Source organism: Trachinotus anak, unplaced genomic scaffold, assembly GCF_046630095.1.
Source record: "Trachinotus anak isolate AG129_WGS33_773 ecotype Australia unplaced genomic scaffold, CSIRO_AGI_Tana_v1 ptg000028l, whole genome shotgun sequence".
NCBI classification, from domain to species: Eukaryota; Metazoa; Chordata; class Actinopteri; order Carangiformes; family Carangidae; genus Trachinotus; species Trachinotus anak.
In genome coordinates, this window is record NW_027273879.1 from 14,260,371 (window position 1) to 14,285,398 (window position 25,028).

The 25,028-nt window shown below is 41.0% G+C and overlaps 2 protein-coding genes across 3 annotated transcripts; one reads left to right on the plus strand and one right to left on the minus strand.

Annotated features, from left to right (window-relative positions):
* Positions 1–457: 457 nt before the first annotated feature.
* On the plus strand, positions 458–15,313 carry snx30 (sorting nexin family member 30). Of its 2 annotated transcripts, none has more exons than XM_071466010.1 (9): positions 458–725; positions 3,666–3,881; positions 5,498–5,608; positions 5,736–5,894; positions 6,416–6,617; positions 7,688–7,887; positions 8,344–8,433; positions 9,001–9,153; positions 10,489–15,313. In XM_071466010.1, exons 1-9 carry the CDS (start codon positions 591–593, stop codon positions 10,564–10,566), a joined length of 1,344 nt encoding a protein of 447 aa, XP_071322111.1. In that variant the 5' UTR covers positions 458–590; the 3' UTR covers positions 10,567–15,313. The 2 variants fall into 2 exon arrangements, with proteins under 2 accessions (XP_071322111.1, XP_071322112.1); XM_071466011.1 differs by having other exon boundaries at positions 6,416–6,605.
* A 1,351-nt stretch (positions 15,314–16,664) lies between these two features.
* LOC139611888 (solute carrier family 46 member 2) lies at positions 16,665–25,022 on the minus strand. Its single transcript, XM_071466900.1, has 7 exons — positions 24,321–25,022; positions 23,139–23,309; positions 22,570–22,788; positions 22,235–22,406; positions 20,136–20,219; positions 17,751–17,907; positions 16,665–17,524 (listed from the first exon to the last, which is right to left on the minus strand). The coding sequence occupies exons 1-7, from the start codon at positions 24,792–24,794 to the stop codon at positions 17,476–17,478; spliced, it is 1,326 nt and encodes a 441-aa protein (XP_071323001.1). The 5' UTR covers positions 24,795–25,022; the 3' UTR covers positions 16,665–17,475.
* Positions 25,023–25,028: the final 6 nt, after the last annotated feature.

Here is a 25,028-nt window from a genome sequence, read left to right on the forward strand (position 1 = left end):
AACAAAAAACAAACAACAGTAGTTTGGCAAATAAATAAAAATCATAATTTATGGTCAACTTACTATCTTTTTGCTGGAGTTTTTAACTACATATTATAATTTTCACTGGGAGATGACGTTTGCTCAGATGTAGTGGAGATAGCTTGACAGTGAGCTGTCTCAAATGAGGAAAATCTTTAAAAAAATAAATCAAAATAGTTACTTTGATTAACTTTTATTTATGTTTTATTCATAATGACATTTTTTTTCAAGATTATGTTACATGTTGCATGTTTTCGTATTATGTGTGACATTAATACACTTGGTAACAACGACCAGGGTTAGCAGTTTTATGAACAGTTCACTCATCGTGCCAATAGACGATCTTTAGAGTTTCATCGTTGGCACGTGATGCGTATGTTTACATCCGGGTTTTGGGGGTTCAACCTCCGCAGCTGCGCAGTGAGAGTCAGCTGACTGTTAGGAGCAGCCAGCGGATGTAACGTTTCGACAGAGGACTCGCTGACTCCGTCTCCGCTCACCGTATCAGCCGCGGAGAACCGGACAGCCTTACCCCCGATACCCGGCCACGTCCCCCCGCCTCCCGCAGGATGAGTGTCGGCGCTCCGAGAGGCCTGGCCAGCTCGGGGCAGAAACCCATCACGGAGATCCTCCACCCGCTGTCCGCCGCCGAGGAGCCTCTCTCCCCGGGGCCAGATGTCACCGCCACCGTCGGAGGGGACAAGGTAGGGTCCTCTGGTGATGCACTGGGACCGGCTCGGCGGGTTGAAAGCAAATAGGGGATGGAGAGAGGACGGTCACCCCAACTATACTCTGTTTACTAACATGCTTTCAGGCTGTCACCAGTGTTTAGAGGCTAAATCCATCAAGTAAGTCATCGCAGACTGATTTAAGTTTAGTAGAAAAAACGGGGAAAACACAAATGAACATGTTTTCTGTTTAATGTTCAGCATTTTTTAAATGCATTTAAGGTTTACTGCACATGACTGGAGGTTAGACCTGAGCCTGTTTGCCACTGAATCCCTGGATGAGAGATTCATCTCCAAACACACCATGAGCTAGCTATAACTTATAAAGGGGCTTACTTTTTATTACAGCAACAAAATCACCAAAGAAAAGAAAAGAGAAAGAAAAGGGAGAAATGATCTTACTATTGTAGACAAATTCCCACATAAACACACAGAAGCTCCAACTATGAGTAATGTGTTTACACCGTTTAAATTGGGTGCTGCACTGCACCTTTACTCATGTTTTGGTCAGAAAACAGATTTCCTCTCATTCCACTTTCATAAAGGGACCTGACCTGATCATGACTAGCTCAGGTGTGCTGTGTAAACAAAGATAGACCATGCAAACAAATGACAAAGCTTGTATTCCTCCTGCGGCTGTTTTACCCGGGAATAACAGCCATAGCAACCACTTTGGCATTGCAGTTAATTATGGCCAATATAAGATACTAGATTCCCCACTGTACTGAACTTACCTTTTTGATTTTATTTTTTCATTCATGATCACCCAGGGCCAGCCCATGCAAATTACAAGTGTTAAGTCTCTAACAGTTCACTTGTGTACTATCTCCACCAAAGAGGTAACAAGGAAACAAGTATTTATTGTTTAATGCGGAGTCGTGTGTAGATGTTTTGGAAGGATTTCATGACATCAGACTTGTAATATTTATTTACTGTTATTTTTGTAACTATCGACTAATGAAAAAACTTAAGCACTTATTGGAATGAAAAACATTTACCACGTGTATTCCATGATTCTCTGTAACTTTTTGTATTGTTACGCTGATTGGATGTAATTGCAGAGTTAACATTTGAAAATTATTTTCTGTGATTAATATAATAAATTTTGATGATTTTTCTCTGAATTTCACATAGATTTTTGTCACATTTCCAGTATTAATTCAATATTTAAAAAACAAAACAAAACATTCCTTCCATAAGAAGTATAATCTTAATAAAAAATAGCTTCTTCCCATCTGCTATCAGCCTTATCAACAAGGCTAGAGAGCCCCACTGTTGCTGATCCCCCTGATCCCCAATTGCACCAATCACCAGAAAACATTCCTTGTATGTGAAAACATACTTGGCAGTAAAACTAATTCTGACTCTGATTCTGATCCGCTGAACATATATTGTGTAGTTTTCAGGTCCCCACATTGTATCCATTCCCATGTCACCATACCGATGACGACATTCATACATCTCCCAGCTCTGCGATGTATTAAAACAGATCTGCTTCTCCCAGTGTAATATTTTCAGATTCCTCTGCACTGTCTGTCTGAGCGTGGCTGTGCTGCGGTGGCCTGGTTGTTCATTCACAGCCATGTAGTGATGCAACTCAATGCAATTATCTGAACTGTGATTACCAGTGCAGGTTAGCACCACAGTGTAAAAGGAGCACTTACAAAGTCAGCACCCGCTGTGTGTGCGTGTGTGTGTGTGTGTTTCTGTGAGTATAGCAGAGAGAGAGAGTGGTGTGAGGAAAATGTGTGTGTGTGTGGTCAGTGTGTGCAGAGTGTGTGTGTGTGTCGGCATGAAAGAGGCCAGACAGAACTGTAGCACTTTTCTTGACACTGATTGAACTGGGAAGTTGCACACTTGCCCACAAAAAAAAAAAAAAAAAAAAAAAGTGTGTGTGGCAGAAAAAGTAATTAAGGTTGAACATTAGCGACTCTGCTTTCCCACACGCACCTTAACTTGTTTCGGGAAAAGAATGGTTCCGTGGCCCCTGATGACGCTAGCGACTGGCCAGAGGCGTGAGATGATAAAGTAGCTTCATTTTCAGAGGCAGTGTTACTGTTGCAGACCTGCTGCCTCAATGTTCTTCCTACCGTCCACTTGCAGTGTTTACATATTTGTCATTGTTTATATTTAACATTCTGTTGCCTGCTGTCCCTGCTGCTTGTCTAATGAGATCTTTAGAGTCCCTTCTGAATGTGCAGTAATGCATGAATCCATCATAAAGTCATTATGTTTTTACACTGACTGTCTAAATGTGCTTTTATTACAACCTTTGGACTTTGGAAATGGAGGTTAAATAACACCTAGAAGAAGAAATCAACCAGATTCTTTTTCTCTCATAGTAACATGTGTAGATGCACTGGTTCATTGAAGGGGACCACTCTTGTCCAGTTATATGCCTTTTTATAGCTTTTTTGAAGCACCCTTGCTGTGTGTGGATGGAGCCTGGAGATCCATTTTTGTAGACCCACATATTGATTGATAGGTGCAACAACATCTCTTTGTCCAGAAATCATGAAGGGCGCTTCACAGGAAAACCTATCTCTAAAATAACCCATTCATTATCTGTCAACAGCGAAAACACTACGAGTGTCTTTTGGTATCCTACAGCTGGTATAACTAGCAGCTGCTTTCACACAGTTGGTATTTTCTGTATTAAGACTGTGGAAATTTATCCCCATTCCACAAATGCTCCATTTCTCTCCTCTCATCCATCATTCAATTAGAGAGACGAGAGTAGTGTCAGATGATGCAGGGTGTGTATGCAGCAGCAGCAGCAGCCTCAACAAGAGCTCCATTGACAGGGAGAAACAACTGCATCACCGTCAGCATCAATCTATCAGCCCTTTGTTTGCAGCCTTTCCCATTGCAACATCCGAATTTGATGTCACCATGGTGTCATATATGTACACGCAGGAAGCGGTGCTGACCAACGGCACGCCGGTGGAGACGTCGAGTCCTGCCTCGGCGTCCTCGCTGTTCAACAGGCTGCAGCTGGACGATGACCTGGAAGCAGACGGCCGTGACCCTTACGCCTCCATGGAAACCCGTGATCTTTTTGTCACAGTTGATGACCCAAAAAAACACGTGTCCACCATGGAGACCTACATCACCTACAGAGTGTCCACCAAGGTCTGGTATCGTCCATACATAACAGTCTACCTGGTGTCAAAACTCTCCTTGATGTTGTGTTCAAGGCAACTCTGATATCAAAGAGTTAATGAATAGGCGATGAACGGCAGTGTTTCGGTGTTTAAAAAAAACGTCCATCCGTATTTGTGTCTTTTGGCCTTGAATTTAATTAGTATTAAAAAGAGTGCTAGGTAGCAAACAAAAATAAATCATAATATCGGTTGTTTTGTGCAAATGTTTCATGAGGAGTGAAATGTATTTAACATGTTTGTTATGCCTCAATAATAGACATACAGCATTTTAGCGCGTAACACTGAGTGTAAACTTAACCTAGTTTGTCTGCAAGAAACTCTGCAACTATACGGGGCCCGTATGTTCTTAAAGGGGCCTTAAAAACATAGAATTGACATTAAGAAGGACTTCACTAGATGTAAGATCTTAGAGGATGGAACTTGAACAACTCGCTGATGCACGTTTAGCAGGCTGCAGGTTCTCCACAAGGGGAGCTGTTCAGTGTTTGTCGCACCAGTTCTCCGCATTGCCAACTGGAGTCACTGATGAATGGACAGCAATAGAATCAGCAACACACCAGTGTCGCCACCTTCAGGCAAAGAAAGTAGAAGTTGTCCTGGTTTTAACACCGGTGCCACCTTCAGGCAAGAAGTGTTAAGAACTGCATTTTTTTCCCTCTTTTTTCAAAGCGTCTCTATTTGCTTTTCCTTTGGCAATCAGGTGCAGAGACCAAACTTTCTAACAACAATGCCTGGAAATAGGCCAGTATGTAATGCAGCCACAACATCATTTGTTTGACGTAATTGTTAAATGGTCAGTTTTACATTTGAATGTAATTTTACATATGTATAATTGTGGTTGTGTATTGTTATTGTAAAGTCCTGGGTGTCATGTTCTGTTTTGGTCAGTGTAGAGCATCAGGGGAACAAGAGGATACTCAATCGTAATGTAGCATGGCACCATTACTAATGACAGCCGCTATGTGCCCCACTATGGTGCCGCAGCTGAGAGGCCTTAGACAAATATCACAACCCAATATGAACACAAAGTGTTAATTGAGAGCATGTGGGGGCGTCTTTTAACGCTAGATTGTCAGAGAGAGAGAGAGAGAGAGGTTGTTGTGGGCATAGGTGCAGTGTCAGCTGTATTTCAGGGTCAATAAGCACGTACAGTAACCAGTATGGTCAGAGACATGGCCACCCTGTAGTCCTAATGTACCGTTCATACATTCATTAACTTATTTATACAAAATGAACTCATCTTAAATAAATAATCTTGAATGATAATCACGTGAAGGTGATTCACTGCTACTGATCAAAAAACCAATCAAGCCATAGCACACACTGTAACTTGTGTTTTTCAAAAGGAGGGTGGTGGATTTCTCTAGCACTCATTTTTTATTATTGTCCACACAATACTTAAAGTTGAAAGTTTTCTCAGTTGACAGAAACACACAGTGACTCCTCACTTACAGTAGGTAAATGCATCTGGGTCCCTCTTATGATAAATTAAGGAAGAGAATTGGGCCTTTAGTCTGTAATTTAATCACTGTATCCTCCCAGGTAACACAACAAATGTGTGTGTGTGTGTGTGTTTTTCTTCAGACCACAAGGATAGAGTTTGACCTGCCAGAATACAGCGTGCGACGGCGCTACCAGGACTTTGACTGGCTGAGGATCAAGTTGGAAGACAGCCAGCCGACCCACCTCATCCCAGTAGGTCAAACGAGCCACGGCGCAGCCTACTGCCCTGCTTTCCAATGAGAAACACTTCATTTATACTCTCTGCTCTGCTTCCCCTCTCTCCCACTCCTCCCCCTGTTCCATCTCTCCTCATCTCCAGCCGCTGCCGGAGAAGTTTGTGATGAAGGGCGTGGTGGACCGCTTTTCGGAGGAGTTCGTCGAGACGAGGATGAAAGCTCTGGACAAGTTCCTGAAGCGAGTTGCGGACCACCCCGTCCTCTCCTTCAACCCACATCTAAACGCTTTCCTGTCTGCCAAGGTAAGACAGCACAAGGATGGGAAGTTCACTTTCTTCCCCAGGCCCATAATCACTCCTTCACCCTTAACAACAGCAACACTTTTATTTTCTGTTTTTGTGTTGGTCAACTTTTCCTTTTACTGCTGGCTCTGTGTTGCTACTAACATCTGCTGCGACAGGCTGCGTAGTTGGATGTTGTTGGTCCAGAATTGTTTTTTTGCCGCCCAGGACTTGTCACTAGCACGGAGAGTTCAATAAATCACTTACTTCTGTCCATGTCTGCCAGCAGTCACAAATTTTGTCTCTAAGTAGCTGAGATACAAGACAAGACTGCATTGATCCCTGTGGTGAAATGAGGTCGTTGCAGCAGTAAAATAACTGGACTCAGAATAGGCACACAAGAGCAGTAAAAAAATCCACTGTGTAGAATGGATGATAAAACACTGAAGGTAATCAAGTAGAATAGAAGCAGCTGTGGGGTTTTCTCATCACACAGGTGACAGTTGGCATCATTGCGCGCTGTTGTCACTGTGTGTCCGCAGGACCTGAACAAGCGTCAGGGTCTGGCCCTGCTGACCAAAGTGGGCGAGTCGGTGAAGCACGTGGCCGGAGGCTACAAGCTGCGGGCGCGGCCGGCCGAGTTCTGCGCCATGGGAGAGTACCTGGACACCTTCAGCCTGAAACTGGGAACCATCGACCGCATCGCTCAGAGGATCCTCAAAGAGCAGTCAGGTTCGCACCGAGGTCTCTGAACTTTCACTAGACCTGGTGTCGGCATGAGGGATTCATTGGGAAATCAGTTTGAAAACAGATATAAAGACGAAACAAGTCATTTTAATAGGACAGGTTTCAAAAAAGAAAAGTAACAGAATCATTTCTTTTCTCTTTGATCTTCATTTACCAGCTCTATTAATATGCAAATGTGGCCTTGAGATGTAACGAGCATTTTCACTGGCCAGAGAGCTGACCATGTCTACATAGTGTAGTTTTTTTCCAAACATCTACTTCAGGCAACAGGAAACAACATTTACAAACAGTGGTATGTGCTGGCTGAAACACGGCCTCAAGTGACCTGCTTCGACTCTGACTTACTGGCAGCTGTTTGTACACACTTCATTGTACCTGTGTTTAGATCATGTCATGAAATGGTTCTGTCTTTAGCAGGGCGGCAAACACTGTACAAGTTTATCTGCAGTATTGACTTTTTCAGTGCTGTAGTGTTTATTTGGAGAAAAACCCACAGACCTTTGCGCCTTGAGGGAGGAGGGCATGGCTGATCGCTACGGCCCTACAAGTGATGACAAGCGATTCTGCCGTGTGAAATCTTCACTGTCACCATCTGTTCGGGTTTTTAATGCGTTGCAATCTGTGGCCTGGAAATCTGGAGTGGAGCGTGAAGGAAAGGTCCTTGTTTCCATGTTGGAGGAGATAAGATGGAAATTCGTAGGGGGAAGTGTAGATAATGAAGCCCTGTGAGCTGACACGGAGTGCGTGAAAAAGCAAATGCCATGCATGCTTGACTCAGCAGCCTGGTGTTAGGCCACCAGCTTCTCTCATGTGTAATTTACTAATATAGATTTTGCAGCTGAGCAATGACAATCCCTCAGTATCGCCTGTGAGGAAAGAGGGAAAGTTCTGTTGTGGTCTGATTCCCACTGCAGCGGCGTGTTGTGTTGTTACACAGTATTAGCCGGTCACACTTAAAATCGAGTTACACAGTATCCACTGGTCATTAGGAAGAATGAAAAAGTCAGCAGAAATTGAATTGTATAAAGGAACTAAGACCATAACTCTACTTGTCTTTCTTTCTTCAGAGTACCTAACAGAGCTGCGCGAGTACGGCACTGTGTACTCCAGCTGGGCGGGGTCAGAGGGGGACCTGCGGCGCCCCCTGGAGGGTGTGGCCGGCTGCGTGACCACGTGTTGTGGAGCGCTGGAGGAGCTGAGTGAGAACATGAGCCAGGACTTTCTGCCAGTGCTCAGAGAGTACGTCCTCTACATAGAGTCCATGAAGGTGAGAGGGACAAGAGTGGACGCCAGAACTGAAAGCCATCAAATGTATGACTTGTTACAGGAAACTGCAGTTCGAGATTGAAGGTTGTGATGTTATATGGTCTGTTTACTTTCCTATATCATGCTTTTACACTGTGTTACATCTCAATATTATTTTAAACGCTAAAAGGTTGGTTCTTGGTGCAATAAAATAAGAAAACCGCGTTGTCTTGAAGCCATACACACTCAAAAACACTGACTGTTTCAGAGTAGATGCTTCATCCTGCTGAGTCACCTTTGACCCTGAATAAAGGAAGTGGCATCTGAGATTCTGCATGTGTCACGTCCTGTTCTAAACAAGCTCATGATTCAGCATGATCTCTATCTGTTAATATTTCTCTTACATGTTGTCTCACAGAAACAGGTACAGGTTCGGTAAGTGCCGCACTAACACCACATGTTTGCTGTTTGATTGCAGAATGTTTTGAGGAAGCGAGACCAGAGCCAGGCAGAGTATGAGGGACGCCTAGAAGCAGCCATATTGCGCAAACAGGAGGACAGAACGCCTGTAAGCATCCTCCCTTCACACATGGAAGCCTTAAGATTGCTGTGTTCACTGTTCACATTTCCGGACGTGTCTGTACTTTGCCGAGGTTCACTTCACCGTGTTGGTCTCTATATCCCTAAAATGTCCCTGTTGAAAGCATATGCTGTAGCATTTAACTAGTTTTAACTACTACTTCAACCAGGCAGTTAATTATTTACAACATTATTTTCATTTTCAAAGTGAAGTGCAGCTGGTTTGCACTTTGAATAACACCGTTCAGGGATCGTGTGTCTTCTTAAAGGAGGATTCCCTGGAATCAACAGGGACAGCTGTTGGATCAACCTGTACAAAAATCAACAATGGCTTCCTCTCATGTGTTTAACTGACAAACACATTCATGTGGATAATTTCCAGGTGATCCTACATGTGTGACTGGATGTCATCTGTCACTTTGCCAATTCAATTGTCTAATACCACCCACCCCTCTCATAACTAATGCACCACCCAGATGCCCCCCTGTGAGTCTGTAGCCTTGTATTATGTCCCCTCAAGCCCCCTGTAGCTGTAGTTTTCTCTGCCTCACTGTAGATACCAATGGAGGTAGAGAAATGCCAGGACAGAGTGGAGTGTTTCAACGCTGACCTGAAGGCAGACTGGGAGCGCTGGCAGAGCAACAAGAGACAGGACTTCAAACAGCTCCTCACCGGCATGGCCGACAAAAACATCAACTACTACGAAAAGGTACGCTGGCAGCTTTAAAGCACTAATTAATGCTGAATGATTGATCACAATGGTAACCAAATCGCACTATGGCCAAGTGCAGTATCCAAATGGCAGGAGCTGCAATTTTTTTTGCTAAAGGTAAGGTATGTGACGGAGCTGCCCAATCCCAAACCACATTCTCTCCGTTTTTTATATTTTTTTCAGTGAAAATGATCATTCCTACTAAAAGGGGGACTAATATCCCAGTATCTGTCAATATTATCGCAATATGATTTTTTTCTGCGTACTGTTCAGCCCTTGCACTAATGTAATGACTTTAAAACACTGCAAAAACATGAACTTCAAATGTGTTTGGGAAGATTTAATTGTTGTGGGATTATTAATCAAAACATTTTCATAGTTAGAGCAGAAATAGAAAATGGTATTACTGTAATGGTGCTATTGTGGTAAAATGTATTCACACATAGAAGAGTTTAGAGTCCACACACCCACCAGCAACAAATTATGACAAAGAAGATGCTGGTTTGCATGTTTCCCACGGTCACACTAAAAATAATGTGTCATTGTAGAAGTTAATAATTGTTAGGGCTGAGTATCTTTTGAAATGTATTAATACTGAGAGAGCAAAGTATACATTTTTGGGATACTTTACAAAGCTTTCTATACAAAAATCCATTTAACAAAAGCCACATTTCTGTTTTAACGAAGAAATGTTTTCAATACTCTGGACCGTGGATACAATTCAAAAAAGTATTGATATGTGATACCCAGCCCAAGTCATTGTCCATTAGGTTATTTTATTTCAGACAACAGATCCATAGTAAACTCATAGTTACAAGTCAATACTATTAAATAATCTGGAATCTGTAGTAAGCTGAGCTTTGGGACCTCATCCAACAGAGAACTAGCTGAGCTGCTGTTGACCTTTATTTATCCAGGGTGGATTCACTGAAGGTGAATCCTCTTCAGCAGAAGCACGCAGTGACACGCACTCACACCTGGAAGCTGCCCAGTACAACTACAGTGTGATCCATTGTAGCAGACAGGAGTTTAATGCTTTGCTCAAGGGCACCTGAGTGGGAACATTTAGGCAGCTGTTTCAACTACTCTCTCAGATTTACTTTACCAGTCCGGGGAGTCACATGAGCCACATTGAAACACAAAATGCAGCGAGTCAGAGACAATAGAAAGATGGTGTCTTAACATTACTGACAGTGAAAGTGTAGTAAAGTAAAGCTGAACACAAAACGTGAAACAAATACATGAAACAGCCTCTGCCTCTCTCTGCCTTTCCCTTTCACCTCACTCTTTCCCTCTATCGACCGACTCTTCACCCATCTCCACTCTCTGCAGTGCCAGGCAGCGTGGGAGTCGCTCATAACGCTCCTCCAGGACAAACAGACTGAGGACAAAACGAGCGAGACAAACTGAAACATCGCCTCATGTCTCTGCCTCTTATCTCTCCTCTCTGTATCACACTCACACTCATGCCAAGGAAACGGACCAACCGGGCAGCAGACTGGAACTGCTGGACTTTTGCCCCTGTTCTCGCTAGAGATGATTGTATGGAGTGGGGGGGGTCGTCTCTCTCAGTGATCTGACCCGCAAAAGAGGTACGGTGCGTTCAAGGACAGCAGGGAAAGAGGAGAGACCTACTATGTACAGACTTATTTTTGTTGTTCTTATTGACTTTTTCTACTTCAGATTTCCAGTTAACAGTCGGTTGCCAATGCTATTTGTGTTTATTTAACTGCGGTCTCAGAGAGGTGCATTTTCTTTCTCTTCTCTCCATTTTCACATTGAGCCAAATGTGAAGGATAACTCTTAAGCCTTGCAGAAAACATTTTTTGAAGTCAGACACAAATATTTTGAGTAGGTGTGAAGTATCTTAAATTGGAGCATCCCCAAGATTTCTTTCTCTGTCGGGCTGTGAATGCCTGTGGAAATGTTTCAGCAAAACTCTCCACTGAAACAAGACCTTTTTCATCTCTTAAAGGCATCATATTAGCTGTAAATAAGAAACCAGTATTTTATACTTAACTGTACTGATTCTTTTTTTTTTTTTTTTTTGCATGTTCTAGCCCATGAAATCTTGTATTTGTAATAACTGTTGGTCACTTCTGAAAGTTCATTTGTTCATTGTTATTAAGAAAATCAGCCTAGCGGTGACTTGACTTTGCTGTGGCATCAGAGGTTGACATCGTGTCCTTGCAGGACGCGCAGCGACAGATGTCAGAACGATACCTCAGTTAAAGCCTCTGTTAGATCTACAAAGGGAAACTTTAGGATTTTTGGGCTATTTTTGTACCACACCTTTACAGATAACGAGACAGGAGGTAAAGCTGCATTTGACAGTGACGGCACAGGTGTGGGTGTCTGAGTTGAATGTTGAGCTTGATTCGGTCATGCTTTTGTGTTTTGTGTCCAGTGCAGCAGCGCCATCTGGTGGCGTTTAAGCTGGCAAAAGTTTTCATCCTTTTGGAACTGGTGGCTGAGCAATGTGCCGCCTCTGTTGGTTTCTCTTGACATCACATGGCAATATGTACCTGCTGTAGTGACTTCAGCTCTTTTCTAGAAGCAAAGGCTTTAACTCAGCTGGGGGATGCCAAATGGCACACCGGGCAGATTTACCCAATGAAAAAGACCCAGAGGGAGTTGAAGGCGACGACTCTATTGGTGTGCTACATTTTATTCTCTTTAAAGAAGTAAAAATAGGTGTCAATGTCATTTTCTTGCAGTAATCTGCCTCAGTGACTCATTTACATAAGACCTCTGAAACAACAACAACACTGGGAACATCTGGCATTATCTCATCCCATTAGAATTAGTATCTTATTTTAAGAAAGGTTCACCTCAGATGCTGCATACGAGGTGTGGTGAATTTCTTCAACATGTTCGTGCTGCTGGCTTGCAGAGAAACAAACAGCATTGAAGCTTTTGGGAAAATCTCTGCTGTTTCATGTGAACACCCGAGGAATTGGATAAAGTGGTGCTAAAAAGAGTTTTCTGAACGCTTCTCTGGTCAAAGCCAGAGATTTCAAAAACCACATTCTGAGCAGTACACCCTGTAGTCGAAAAGTCAGTGCTACATGTTTTCAGTAAACAATTTACTTCTCTTAGTATGAATCACTCTGAAGCCTCTGACAGAGAGGACAATGTGACCTGCTTAGCTGTAGCTGTAACTCATGGAAAACATTTTAAGCGGTTGTTGTTACAGCATGTTTGACCAACAGCTTTTTTTTGCGTCACACTGTTTTCCTCCCTTTTTTTTTTTTTGGCTCAAATTGTGGCTGATCTGGACTTGCCGCTAAGGAAATATTCATTGAGATATTCTGTTACACTTTATTGCATAAACTTTGGTGGCCCCACTTTATTTAGTGATTGCTGACTTTTCCTAAGACGGCTTTTCACCGTACTGAGAGGAACTGTAGGCTGATAGTTATGCCTGTTATAGCATTACTGAGAGTTTTGTTCCCTCCCATATATAAAACCTCACATCCTTTTTTTCCCCTCCGTCCTCAGCTGTACTGTTACATCATTGCATTCAGCATAAAGTAGCAAAAACCTGACCAATTATAACAGGGCAGACTCAGTCATGTCACATCCTCCCAAAACCACAAAACTGTAACTTCTCGTAAACAGGAGGAAACATTTCTTTTTCAGTCAGATGTGATCATCATTTCTGTTGGACAGACAGTTTCTTTAGCGTCCTTTCATTTATTGACAGGATTTTTAGAGAAGTGCTGATTTGGGGCATTGACGTAGCAAAATGACTATAATCTCAGCCTTTTTGAGAGGTTTCATTTAAACATACAAATCTCCTTTGTTTTCTTTCTTTTAAAATTTGTCCTTTTATCCGGTCATTTTCGAGGCCCCTTCATTTTAAGCTGCTGTCACTTAACTGAGTCTGCCCTCAGTGTAGCCAAATGCGAGTGCTGTGAGACAGCGATGAGATGAAGTGACTCCGTCTGCTTGTTTTAGTACTTTGTCAGTTCTCTTTTTTTTTTTATGTCCGTCTTTCCCCTTGAGCTTTAAAAGCACGAAGCAGCTACTGCTTCCTCTTACTGCCAGAAGTCAGGGACGTGACTGATGAAGAATATTTGATTTTTAATTGTGCGTGCTGAATGCAGCCAGTTAGACAGAGCGGGAAGAGTAGCTTCGGTCCAGTGTTGAGGTAGCTCCAGCAGACAGTCCTATGGATGCACTGATGCTAAAAGGCTAAATTACTGTATTTGTAATATACCAATATATTGAAATCCTGTATGAAGAGCCAGCGTAAGGAGTGTGTCACATATACTGTAGAAGACCTGCTGCTATTAAAGCACAGTTACACTATAATTTAGGGTTTTGCTAATTTTCCGCATTTTCCATCCTTTTGATGTTACTCGTCACAAGTTATCCAAACATGCACCACAATTCATTTTAAAAATGATTTATCGAAACATCAGAGACTGATTTACTATTATTCGATTATAAACAGCAGGAATTCAGAAAAGGTAATGAACTAAAATTAAGCAAAGTTAAAGGTACCCTGTAGAGTTATTAGTGCTGCAGTCCGGTGATTTATTTGTATCTCAAGAAAAGACAGAAAACGTTTTGATAAGAAAAATGTGAACAATTTTGTTAGTTTACAGGAAAACCAACAGTGCACCTTTAAAGCAGATTGGTTTCGTCAGACCGTAAAGTTTTACATTTCAAAATCCATTCACCATTTCATATTAGCGCACTGCACCGGTGACCAAGAGAAAAGAGACAGCAGAGGGCATCTGACTTAGTTTCTACATCTTTCCAGCAAAAACAAACTGTTTGCTGAAACCCAGATACATTTACTATATTGACTTGATAAAGAACTAAGGAACAGGAAATGTAGCAAACATGATAAAAGTAGAAAAAAAAAATCTGATAGGATGTAACAAATAACTCTGATCAGTCTTTTCTTTGTAGGTCTGTTTTTTTTTTCCGGATCTGCCATCTGTTTGTTTACAGCTGACACTGTGAATCATTGCCGTCAGGGCAGCGATTTAGAAAAAAAAAAAAAAAAAAAAGAGGCATCGGTGCATCTGTAGACTTTCTAGCTCTCTGGTGTAAATGAAGTACCTGTACTGACCTTATGAAGTGACCTGACCTTGAGCATGCACAAGTTCTGAGGTCACTCAGACTTGACTGAACTTTCTTTTTGCTCTCATGGCAATATTCTGTATATTCAATATACTCTAATGTACAGCTGAATTATATATGGTACAGCTGACTCTATTTTTCTATAAAAAGAAGATCATCATTGGGGTTCCACTGAGTATGTGAAGATTAATACATTTTAGGAGGGATTTTGGAGATTCGGAATAACAATGTAAATCCGTCATAACCAAAATATGAGGAATGCAAGATGTTATTTTTATTTTTGATGCTCATTGGAACCCCAAAGACAATTTTCTGATGAATTTACTTCTCCTTAATCTTAGCCATTGTAAAAGCCCCATCTTATACTGTGTGCCTGCTGATTTACTGTTGCACTATATACCTAGCTCCACCCCCCTGTCAGAAATTTCTGCAAAAAAAAAAAAATCAAAGAAAAAATTAAATTTGGTTGAGACATATTTCGTGTTTCAGTTCATAACAGTCTGTGATGTTAAGAAAGGCATCGCCTGCATAGCTTATTCAGGTTAACTCACCAAACAGGGACGACTATGATAGCTGCCAATGTACAAGCCTATAAAGCGGGGAGAATTTAGTGTGTGTGTGTGTGTGTGTGTGTGTGTGTGTGTGGGGGAGGGTGTGGGGGGGATGGGGGGGGGGGTTGTTTTCCTTTAACGTACAAATCAAATGTTTCTAAGCCAAATGTCCCCGTCTTTTCCTCCTGTCTTCCTCACAAACATTCACACAGAAGTGAGAATCTGGTTTGCAGCACAGGATCAACCTGAAAAAATCAAACCTGTGTGAAGGGTTAAAGGTCAGGCGGCTTATGAACGTGTGGATCGAGCTTCAGTCTTTTTATTTCTGTTCCTCCCCAGTGTGTACTGTTTACGTTCAGAGTCCTTATTGTACATTTGGATGTGAATAACATCTTGTTGTAATTATAAATAAGCTTGTATATTGATGTTGTTTTTGATGCAATTTATCTTTACCTCAAATGATTTTTTGAATATATTGGACCAATAATAAAAAGAACGAATTCATTTGATATTTTTCTTCTCTGGTCTGATTTGTCTTATTTCTTCTGTAACATTTTATTAGTTTTCACCAACTGAAATTTATGGTGAGTGTAAAAATAATTATTTGATGAAATTACATATTTTAATAATGATCTTACAAAGATATAACAAAAACATGAATCTGTAAGATTTAGATATGAGTCTTAAAATGCAATACTAATAAGTTAAAAACATTTTTTAAATGTTTCTTAATATCGTAATATATATGCAGAATTAAAGGTAATTTCATAATACATTGCATTCAGTTAGTTTCATACTGACAAAATCAAATAAAAAAATTTCAAAACAAAATTCTTTTGAGGAATGTTTAATTTGAAACAAAGCAAAACAGAAACTATACTTTAATACAACTTAACTGCAGCTCGATGACTGACTGCAAATATTTTCCTTTTAATTTATACCAACGTAAAACGTACCTTATGGGTATTAACATTGACAGCAATCCTTTTTATGTGTGCTTTTCAAAGTGTCACATAACACTCATTCAGTTCATAAAGTAAAGGAATGATAATGCAGGCTGCCTTTTCTTTCTTTCCTTCCTCTACCATTGAAAACCATAAACAAAGTTGACAGGACACAAGCCAAGAGATTTCCAAACCTCTTTTCATGTGATAAGGTCATTTCAGGCATAAATACTCAAGATATGAAAAGAATATTATATCAAATAATGACATTTCTAAACTGACTTTAAAAAAAAAAATGGTGATAATCTAATGCACAGACAATGTTGCTGTTAACCAGACAAAAATCACACAGGCTAAAATTCACATTGTCAAACTGTATATCTATTGTACCTTTCAAAAAGGTTAGTGCAGCTCAGGGTACTTTACGACCAAATGCAAAATTAAAAGGAGATTAAAAATACCACAGGTATAAAAATGAAAATCACAAAAACATAAATATCGAAAAATGTCATTTTAAAACACATTTTCCCTTGCTCTGTCAGCATTTCCTGACCTGCAGATTTAGAAGTTGTGTTGCACTCCATGTACCATAAAGTGCATATATTTTAATTCTAGACTATTTACACAGATTTTCTATTTTTGAAGATAAGTCAGTATGTTAGACCTTCAAATGACGACATAATCAAAGTGAAAGGTTTTTCTGTGTGACTGGTAATTGGAATCCAAAAATCTACATTTGGAACCACAACACAATTCACTCTGCAAGTAAATTAACTAACAGATCGTGTCAACGGGTCTGTAAACCACCCTACATACAGAAACACTGGAGCAACCCAGCAGCAGCCAAACAAACTACATGATTAAAGTTAGATTATAATCCTTATTAGGTTACAACAATTGATTTTTGGCCACACTCTTATTACTAATTAACAAATATACAATTAACAACAAAAACAACATAAACCCAAAGTCTGCAATCAAACTGAAATTGTGAATGGGAAAATGTGTCCAAACTATTGATTTGTATTGCATGTATATTTAAAACCTCATAAGATTACATACACCATATCAGCAGAGGTGGTGGCTACTGGAAATAAAACTTCCGAGTAATGAATATGAAAATCCCAGAAATCCCTATATCCATCTATCTTTGGTGTGCAGGACTGAAATCTCACACCTTGCAAACCAAATATACAGTATAACATATTCACTAATGAAATAATGTGATCCTGTGGCTTGAGCTGGTTCACAAAAGGAAACTTGATTAAAAGCATGAGGTCTCTACTTTAGACAGTGCTCATAAGGGACTTTTCATGTCTGACACATTCACAGAAAAGTCAACATTATGTGGAAATCGCGCTGGGTGTGCTGTTGTAGACATGTCAGTGGAAGATAAAATCAACTGGTTGATGACGTCTGTCTGCATCTCGGTTAAAAGTTCAACAGTTATAACTTCCTAACCTTTTTTTGAGAGATTTCCACACAGTGCCCCCAGTCAGTGTGAACCATCTGCCCTCACAGGCCTTATTACGATACATCACACGTATCATAAAATGCCTATGTAAACATAAAATATCAGTTTGTTCCCCCTGTAACAGCTGAAGTGCAGGAGCCCCTTTCCTGCAGCGTCTACAGTTATAAGAAGTGAGTCACCTCTTGCTTATTCCATGTTTCAGTTCCCGTCGGCCTCATACCAGCGCTAACTCACTGCTGGTGAGTCAGTCTCCCTATATCCTTTCGTACTGTCGCCTCTGAGGTGATCTGCAGCCGACGACACTGGAGGGAGGAAACAGGGAAAGTGTGTGGAGAAGTGTGTGTGAGAGAGAACGTGTGGGTTAAGTCCAAATCAGGTTTTATCACAGTAAATAGTATTTTAGGTCTATGTTATGTTTTTAAGACTCATTTTAGTGATGCCCTATGTATAGATAAACAAACACCTAATACATTGTCATGATAAACCTGCAAACTAATACACTGATGTGAAGCAGTCAAAAAACAGTACCTGATGGGTATCATCCCCAGTACGGTGAAGATGCTGGAGAGCATGAAGACAAAGCCTGGGAACCAGTCCAGGGTTCCCTGATAGATCTTAGTAAAAGCAGGGATGTAGGCCAGACCGGCAAACTTCAGAGCCAACTGCAGGGAGGTGAGAGTGGTGCCTGATGGGAAAGAAGGAGGACACACAGGTTAAAGAAGAGATGAGTTAATCTGACAGAGAGTTGTCTTAAAAGGTCTGAATGGCTGGTTTTGGGAAATGCACCTCATGAATTAAAAAAAAAAGGTATGCATGCACTGACCTGGTGCAGTTGTTTTTTTCTTTCTTTTTTCATATTCTTTAAATGTTTACTAGTGAAACTTATTTAAGCTGTGCCCTCTGTAATTCATGCTCATAGGGTCAGTTTTAGTTTGTTTTTTTTCACACTGGATTCGCTTTTTCATTCCTTTACCCTTTTGAATGCAGTCAGCTACGCTAGATTGTGCAGTAACTCCATGGTTGAAGATACGAGGTGACAGAGGAAACTGAGACGGCCCACATCCACAGAAGAACTGTGGCAACTTCTACAAGATGCTGTGCAAGAGCCCTGAGGAGTGTGGCCACTGGTCTCACCAAATATTGTTTTCATTTAGTTTACTTGGTTTATTGCACTTTGTATGAAGTCAGATGATAAATAAAAACTGTTCATGGGATTCATTTTGAAAGCATCCATCCTCATTTCAAGTTTGTGCCTAAAACCTTTGCACTGGAAGATTAATGTTTTTTTTTTTTTTTTTTTTCATTTCCTTGTACATGTGTGTGGACAGGAAAAGGGTTGGTGTTACTGGTGTGTATGTTTGCGTTGCACTTCTCAACCAGACATCACGTCAAAGCAAACACACGAGGAAAAACCCTAATAATGAATAACCCTGGTCCTCCACTCATCAGTAAACCCAGTGCATTGTGTGTATGTGTCAGAGAGAGGAAGCATGACACCCTGACTTGTGGCCAAACAGGCTCCTTTAGTAGAAACCAGTCTGACTGGACTCAAATGCAGGTTTCCAGTATAGACCACTCCTGTGTCTGTGCACGTCTGTGTACCTGTCCAAAATCTAAATCACAACTTTACACACACTAAACACAAGATCTAAAGACTAAATAAATGATGGTAGCTTGATCAAGATCGACGAATGACTAACTTTCTTTTTCCGTGTCTTTTTCCATGATTGCTAGCCTTGCAATGATAGCTGCTAATTCAGCAGTCTCCAAGCCAGTCAAGCTCAAACGACCTCCTTTCCCCACCCTGCAGTTGCACAATACTTAAAGTAGTTGTTTGTAACGATTGGGTACGAGTTTAAGAGGTGGTGAGTTATGTCATGATTGAGATATTTTCTATGTTCTGCTCCAGTTATTTTGTCTGCTAGGCGACATATAATTACATAACTTTCATCACACAACAACTCATGAATGTACTAAACATCACAGATCGATTATAACAATGTAAGAGGACCATTGAGTTTTTTTGCTGACCTGTCATTGACCCTCAGACTGCGAACTCAACTTTCAGGAAACATCATGTTGTCATCCCTCTTCCGCAACTTCCTCCTCCTTTTGACATAATCTGGATCCTGCACTTCTCTCTTAACTTTGTAACCATCAGAATTATAAATACAGCAGTATGGAAATGTTTGCTCTAATAACATCCCTCAACAGCAGTGTATAAAAAAAATGAAGCTGATTTGGCAAAGCACCGATTTATCTTGTGTGGGGGGGGGAAAGTTGAATGAAAATGCATCTTTCACTTATATCTTGTTTATATCTAAAGTGTAAGTTCACCCAAAACCCAAATTACCAAAAAAAAACATAATTTTTACCTTACTGGTGGTGCTATGTGGTCACACAGATAGTTTTGGTTTTTTTTTTTTTTGGTTCAGATGTCTGTTTCTGCTTCCACCTCAGTATAGTGAAGGCTGATGTATTTTTGTTTATGGCGGTCACAGCATTATAAATTGACATTTGGTACAGTGCTGCTTTCTCTGAATAAGCCACAGACCTCACTGACAACTCTAGAAGTAAGTAAGAAAATATGTTGTTTTTTTGATGAACTGACTGACTTTAGTACTGTAACACTGGTTCTTTCAGTAGCAGCTGTATGTTGTAAATCCATACGCAGAGTGGAGAAAAAAAGAAATCAATAATTCTCACTTTTACAGCCATATCAATTTGATGGGACCATCATACTAATACTAATGTTAATTAAATTTAACTGCTCAATTGTCCATACTGTTTTTATTACTCATCTGTTGGGCTTTCACACACACACACACACACACACACACACACACACACACACACACACACACACACACACACACACACACACACACACACACACACAGGTTGCATACTCACCACATGAGGATGCTGGAACCTGCTGTGAGAGCAGAGATCTGATGGTGGGCATCGGGATGAGAGCAAACAGGGTGAGCAAGCGAACTGTGGAGAAATTAAAACTCATATATTATCTATCATATTTCTTTGTCCCTTGTATCCACAATTTTCTGTCTTTGGCAGGTTTGTGTGTGTAATATTATTCGGATGTTTTTATTGTTTTTAATGTTCTAGTTTTAATGTATTTCCAATGCCTCTGTAAAGCACTGAATTGTGTCTGAATTTTGCGATATAAATAAACTTGCCTTGCCTAATAGAGCTGTAGCCAGTTTTGCGTTATCTCAGCGCCACTTCCCCAACAATCAGTCTTGTGTGAAGGTAATACTGTAACCTGAGACATTTTCAGTTTTGTTTCTGTCTTCACCATTTGATCTGTTTCGTTTCGGAAATATATATATATATATATTTCTGCTTTATTTGGAACCAACAGAGGAAGAAGAAGTGGTTAGTTAGCACGTGCAGCAAGAGCTGAGCACTGAAAATAAAAACCATTAGAAGAGAGGGAGTTTCATGAGAAGATACCTTTCTCGCGGCTGTACATTAATGACACTGCAGCTAGCAGCCAGTGAAATTCACTCAGTACAAGCACATAAGCTTAAGCTGCCTTAAAAATGTCAAGGTTATAGAAAATAAATGGAAATATTGGAAGAAAAAGCAAATGAGCTGCTTTGAGAGTCCCTGCCCCTATTTGCTTTTATGCCGAGCATTGGATGACAATTACATGTCTGTATGAAGCCACAACCAGGAGATGGTTAGCTTAGCTTAGCATAAAGACTGGAAACAGGAGGAAACAGCTACCATGGCTTTTTACAAAAGAAACTGAATCCACCTTCCAGCACCTCTAAAGCTCATTAATTAACACATGTTTGTGTGAACTCGTCTGGAAAGGGCTTGAATGTAATGGACGTTCATTTCAGTCCCACACTCCAGCTTGAACACAGATAGAACATTTATGGAGACAAAAAGCTTCCAGCGTACCTGTAGTCTAGTGATGGATGAAGAATAAGATGTTTACGGCTTCTACTCACTGTCAGTTCCTTATTTTGGTTCCTATATTTATGATTTGTAGTGATGACCTAGATCTGTCAGATGTGGAGCCAGCTCATACGATCTTGCTAGACCTGCTCGAGTAAGATTTCAATTAAGTAAAGGTTGACTTTAAATACAGATCGTAAGAATTTGGTTCCCCTTTCTTATTTTTGCTGAGTCTATAAAAAAGAAAAAACAACAACAAGAGAACAGAACAGAGTGTCAGCAGAACATCTCGCTTCGCTTGTGGGAACTGAAAACTAAACTTTACAACTTGTTAAACCACCAGACTGTGAAGGGGATTTTTTTACTCTGTGGGACAACATTGTCTTCAACAGCAACAACATGGTTGGCTGTGACCACTGCTCACAAATCACACCACATGGGTGTGAAAAAGATGGCTGCATGATCTTTTTTAATTTTTTTTTTTTTTGTTAAGCCATCTAAGCCTCTCACTGGGGCCTGACAAAATATGTTAAATTTCACTTTTCACTAAAGCTGAAATGATTAGTCGATTTATCATTCAATAGACTGCAGAAAAAAAAGTCCCTTTTCTGTGGTGTTATATCAATGTAGATGATATACATTTGTGTTTTGTACCGAAAAACAAACCAAACTAATTATTATTATAATTATGTTACCTCTAGCTGTGAGAAAGTGTGATGGGCTTCACCATTCACTGGCTTCACTATTTTCTGACAATTTATAGACTAAACAATCAATAATAATAATAATAATAATAAAAGACAGATTAATCGATATTAAAAATGGTTCCGTTTCCATTTCAGTTCCATTTCATTCCCCTAAACTTTTTTGACTTCAGGATGACAGATTAACCCCAAAAGGTGTAAGTTAAAAATGCAGCAGTGTAATTAATCTAGTATTATATGTTACAATAGAATGGGATAAATGTTAAGGAAGGGATGATAGATGATGCTTCTATTGTATATTGTTAAGTGAAAGAAAATGATGTGTTACTTTAGTCATGCTCCTTCACAAACTGTGCCTCAGTCTGAGAAGCGCTGTCTCACCAAGGTAGAACATGGAGGTTGTTGTGACGAAGGACATGAAGTAGATTCCTGAGGCGAACGACATCATGCCGATCAGGATGAGCATGACGTCACTGACGCAGCGACGGAACAGGATGACGCCGATGAAACTGGTGATGAAAATCATGCAGCCCGCTGCGTTCCCATAACCAACCTGGAGGCAGGGACAGAAAGAGCAAAAGGAGAGAAAGCAGAATTAAAAGGGAGACAAAATCAGTTTGACAAGAGAAATAAATACACACGATACTGTTCAAAAGATGCTGCATCAATATCACAAAAAAAAACAAAAAACACATGCAAATAGAGCAAAACATCACCTGAGTGGCGCTCCAGCTGAGCGGCGCTTTCATCACAAAGATACCCAGTATCTCCATGGCTCCACCCACTGCAGAGTTGTACAGGATGGCAGCCATGAACAGCAGAACCACGTTCACCAGGTTTATCCCAGCTGGAGCCTCAACAACGTCAGCATTGTCGGAGGTGTGAGAAAGGGTGTGGCCGGTCTCATCAGGCTCTTTGTCGGACACTTGTTTCACCTTTAATTCAGATGGTCACACACACATTTAACATCTGCATAAGCTGTATACGGCTGAAAAAATAAATATTAAATCTAGGAATGAAAATGTCAGAGTGAAATCCAGTCAAGCTTTTAGTTTTTTCTGGGGGTTTCAATACAAAAAGAAAGATCTGGATTCTGGTATGTGTTATACTGGCCCAATTTTATTTTTTCTAACCGTTGCAACAGTTATTGTAAGATATTGATAAACAAACCTATCAGTGGTTAAACCTTAGCTTATAGAGACACAAAAATCAAAACACACACATCACACATCCATACAGTGCACCATCTGTAATATTACACACACACACACACACACACACTGACCTGCAGCAGGAATATGGAGAGTATGAGGCAGAGCAGGTGCAGCAGGATGCTCACAATGAGCAGGATGATCCCATTTCCCAGACTGGAGCTGTAGAGCAGGAACAGATGACCCGACACCAAGCTGCCCACCAGACCCGCCGTCCCATACAGCAGCTCCACTCTCATCATCACCTGCACGGGACATGGACGCACGCAGCTTCCTTTAAGTACACCTTATGTCCTTCATAATCGTAGCTTTACGGAAACTACATTGGATGTTTAATGTTGCTGTTTTTGTATCCAGAGTGCAAATTACACAATGACAATCAAGGGAGTCAACCCAGTACAGCGCTGGAGCATGCCTCCAGTTAACTGAAGAAATATAATATTTCCCTCTGAAATTTATTAAAGTGGAGGTATAAAGTAGCATAAAATGGAAATGCTTGAGTAAAGTACAAGTACCTCAAAATTGTACTACAGTACTATGGTAAATGTACTTTATTACTTTCCACCACTGCTGATAAAATTACTTATCTTTCAGCACACATGGATTTTAACATTGTTCAATGACCCAACCAGGTAAAATGCCTGGAAACAAAGGGCTGTCTATTATAAAAGCTAATGTCAAATAGATAAAAGACTCACTAGACCACCACAGACACACAACACTATTCACTTCCTCGTTGTCTATATTTGACAAGGGCATGAACAGTGTGCCATTATTGAGGCTGCATGGTTCCACAAAGTCTTGAACTGAACAGAGTACAACCCAATAATTTTGTCATGCTGTGTTTACAGAAATCTCACAATAATTATATACAAGAATTCACTTTTGTGAACTCACTTGTGTGCTTATCTGTGCTCCAGCTGCAGAAATCAATAAATAATGAGTAACAGTTTGTGTCATTCAGAGAGCAAGAAACAATATGTAACAAATAACTTTATAATAACTAAATTAATAACTTAATTTGTTGTAGAAAGGAAAGACTAATTAGTTAGGAGTTATTTATTTGTTGTTTATACATTGTTTAATTATCACCTTTAGTGATATTTTCGGCTATACTTCAGACAGTATCATGCACACATGCGCACTAAAGGAAGCTGATAATGTCAAATGCAACCTTTCTGCTGCACAGATAATAAATAACCTGGGATTTTGCTGTTTCATGATGCTGGGAACGACATGAAGAACTCAACACGGACCTTAGACCGGTCGGTGGCCGTGGAGCCGAGCGACGCCAGCGTCATCACACCGGGCCAGTAGGCGCAGAACCCGCCGGAGAGTCCGAAGAGGACCGCGGCGCCGAACATCACCTCCACCGGCAGACGGACGATGACCACCAGGAGCAGCGCGACCCTGGACAACAGGTACCCGCTCAGGGGCACCACGATAGGGGCTTTCCTCCTGCCGCGGTCGCTCAACCTGGCCAGGAGCAGCGCAGGGAGGATCGGGACCAGTCGGATGATGAGGTTGTAGGTCATGAAGAAGTCCGTCATGGCTTTCTGCTGGCCGTCCTCCCTGGAGAGACCGGGGTAGGTGGCGTTGGCACACCGGTCCCTGACCACCATCTGCAGCGCGGTGTCGAAGAGAGTGCTGCCCAGCTGCTCGAGCACGATGACCGGCTCCACCTGACGCAGCACCGTGAAGGCAGCTTGACACAAGCTCGGCATCACCATGATTTCAACTTTTACCTGGTTCAAAGTGTACTGGTGACCTCTAGTAAGACTTAAAATCAGACTAAATGTGGATGAATGAAAAAGTCCTTGTGGATCACTGGCTTCTCTCAGATGCAGCGGGGCTCAGACGCAACAACGAGGAAGAAAACGGAGCATCTGCCACGCCCACTTCCTTCCTCTCATGTGCTCAGCCGGCCCGTGGAAAAAAAACCAAAAAAACCAAAAAAAAAAAAA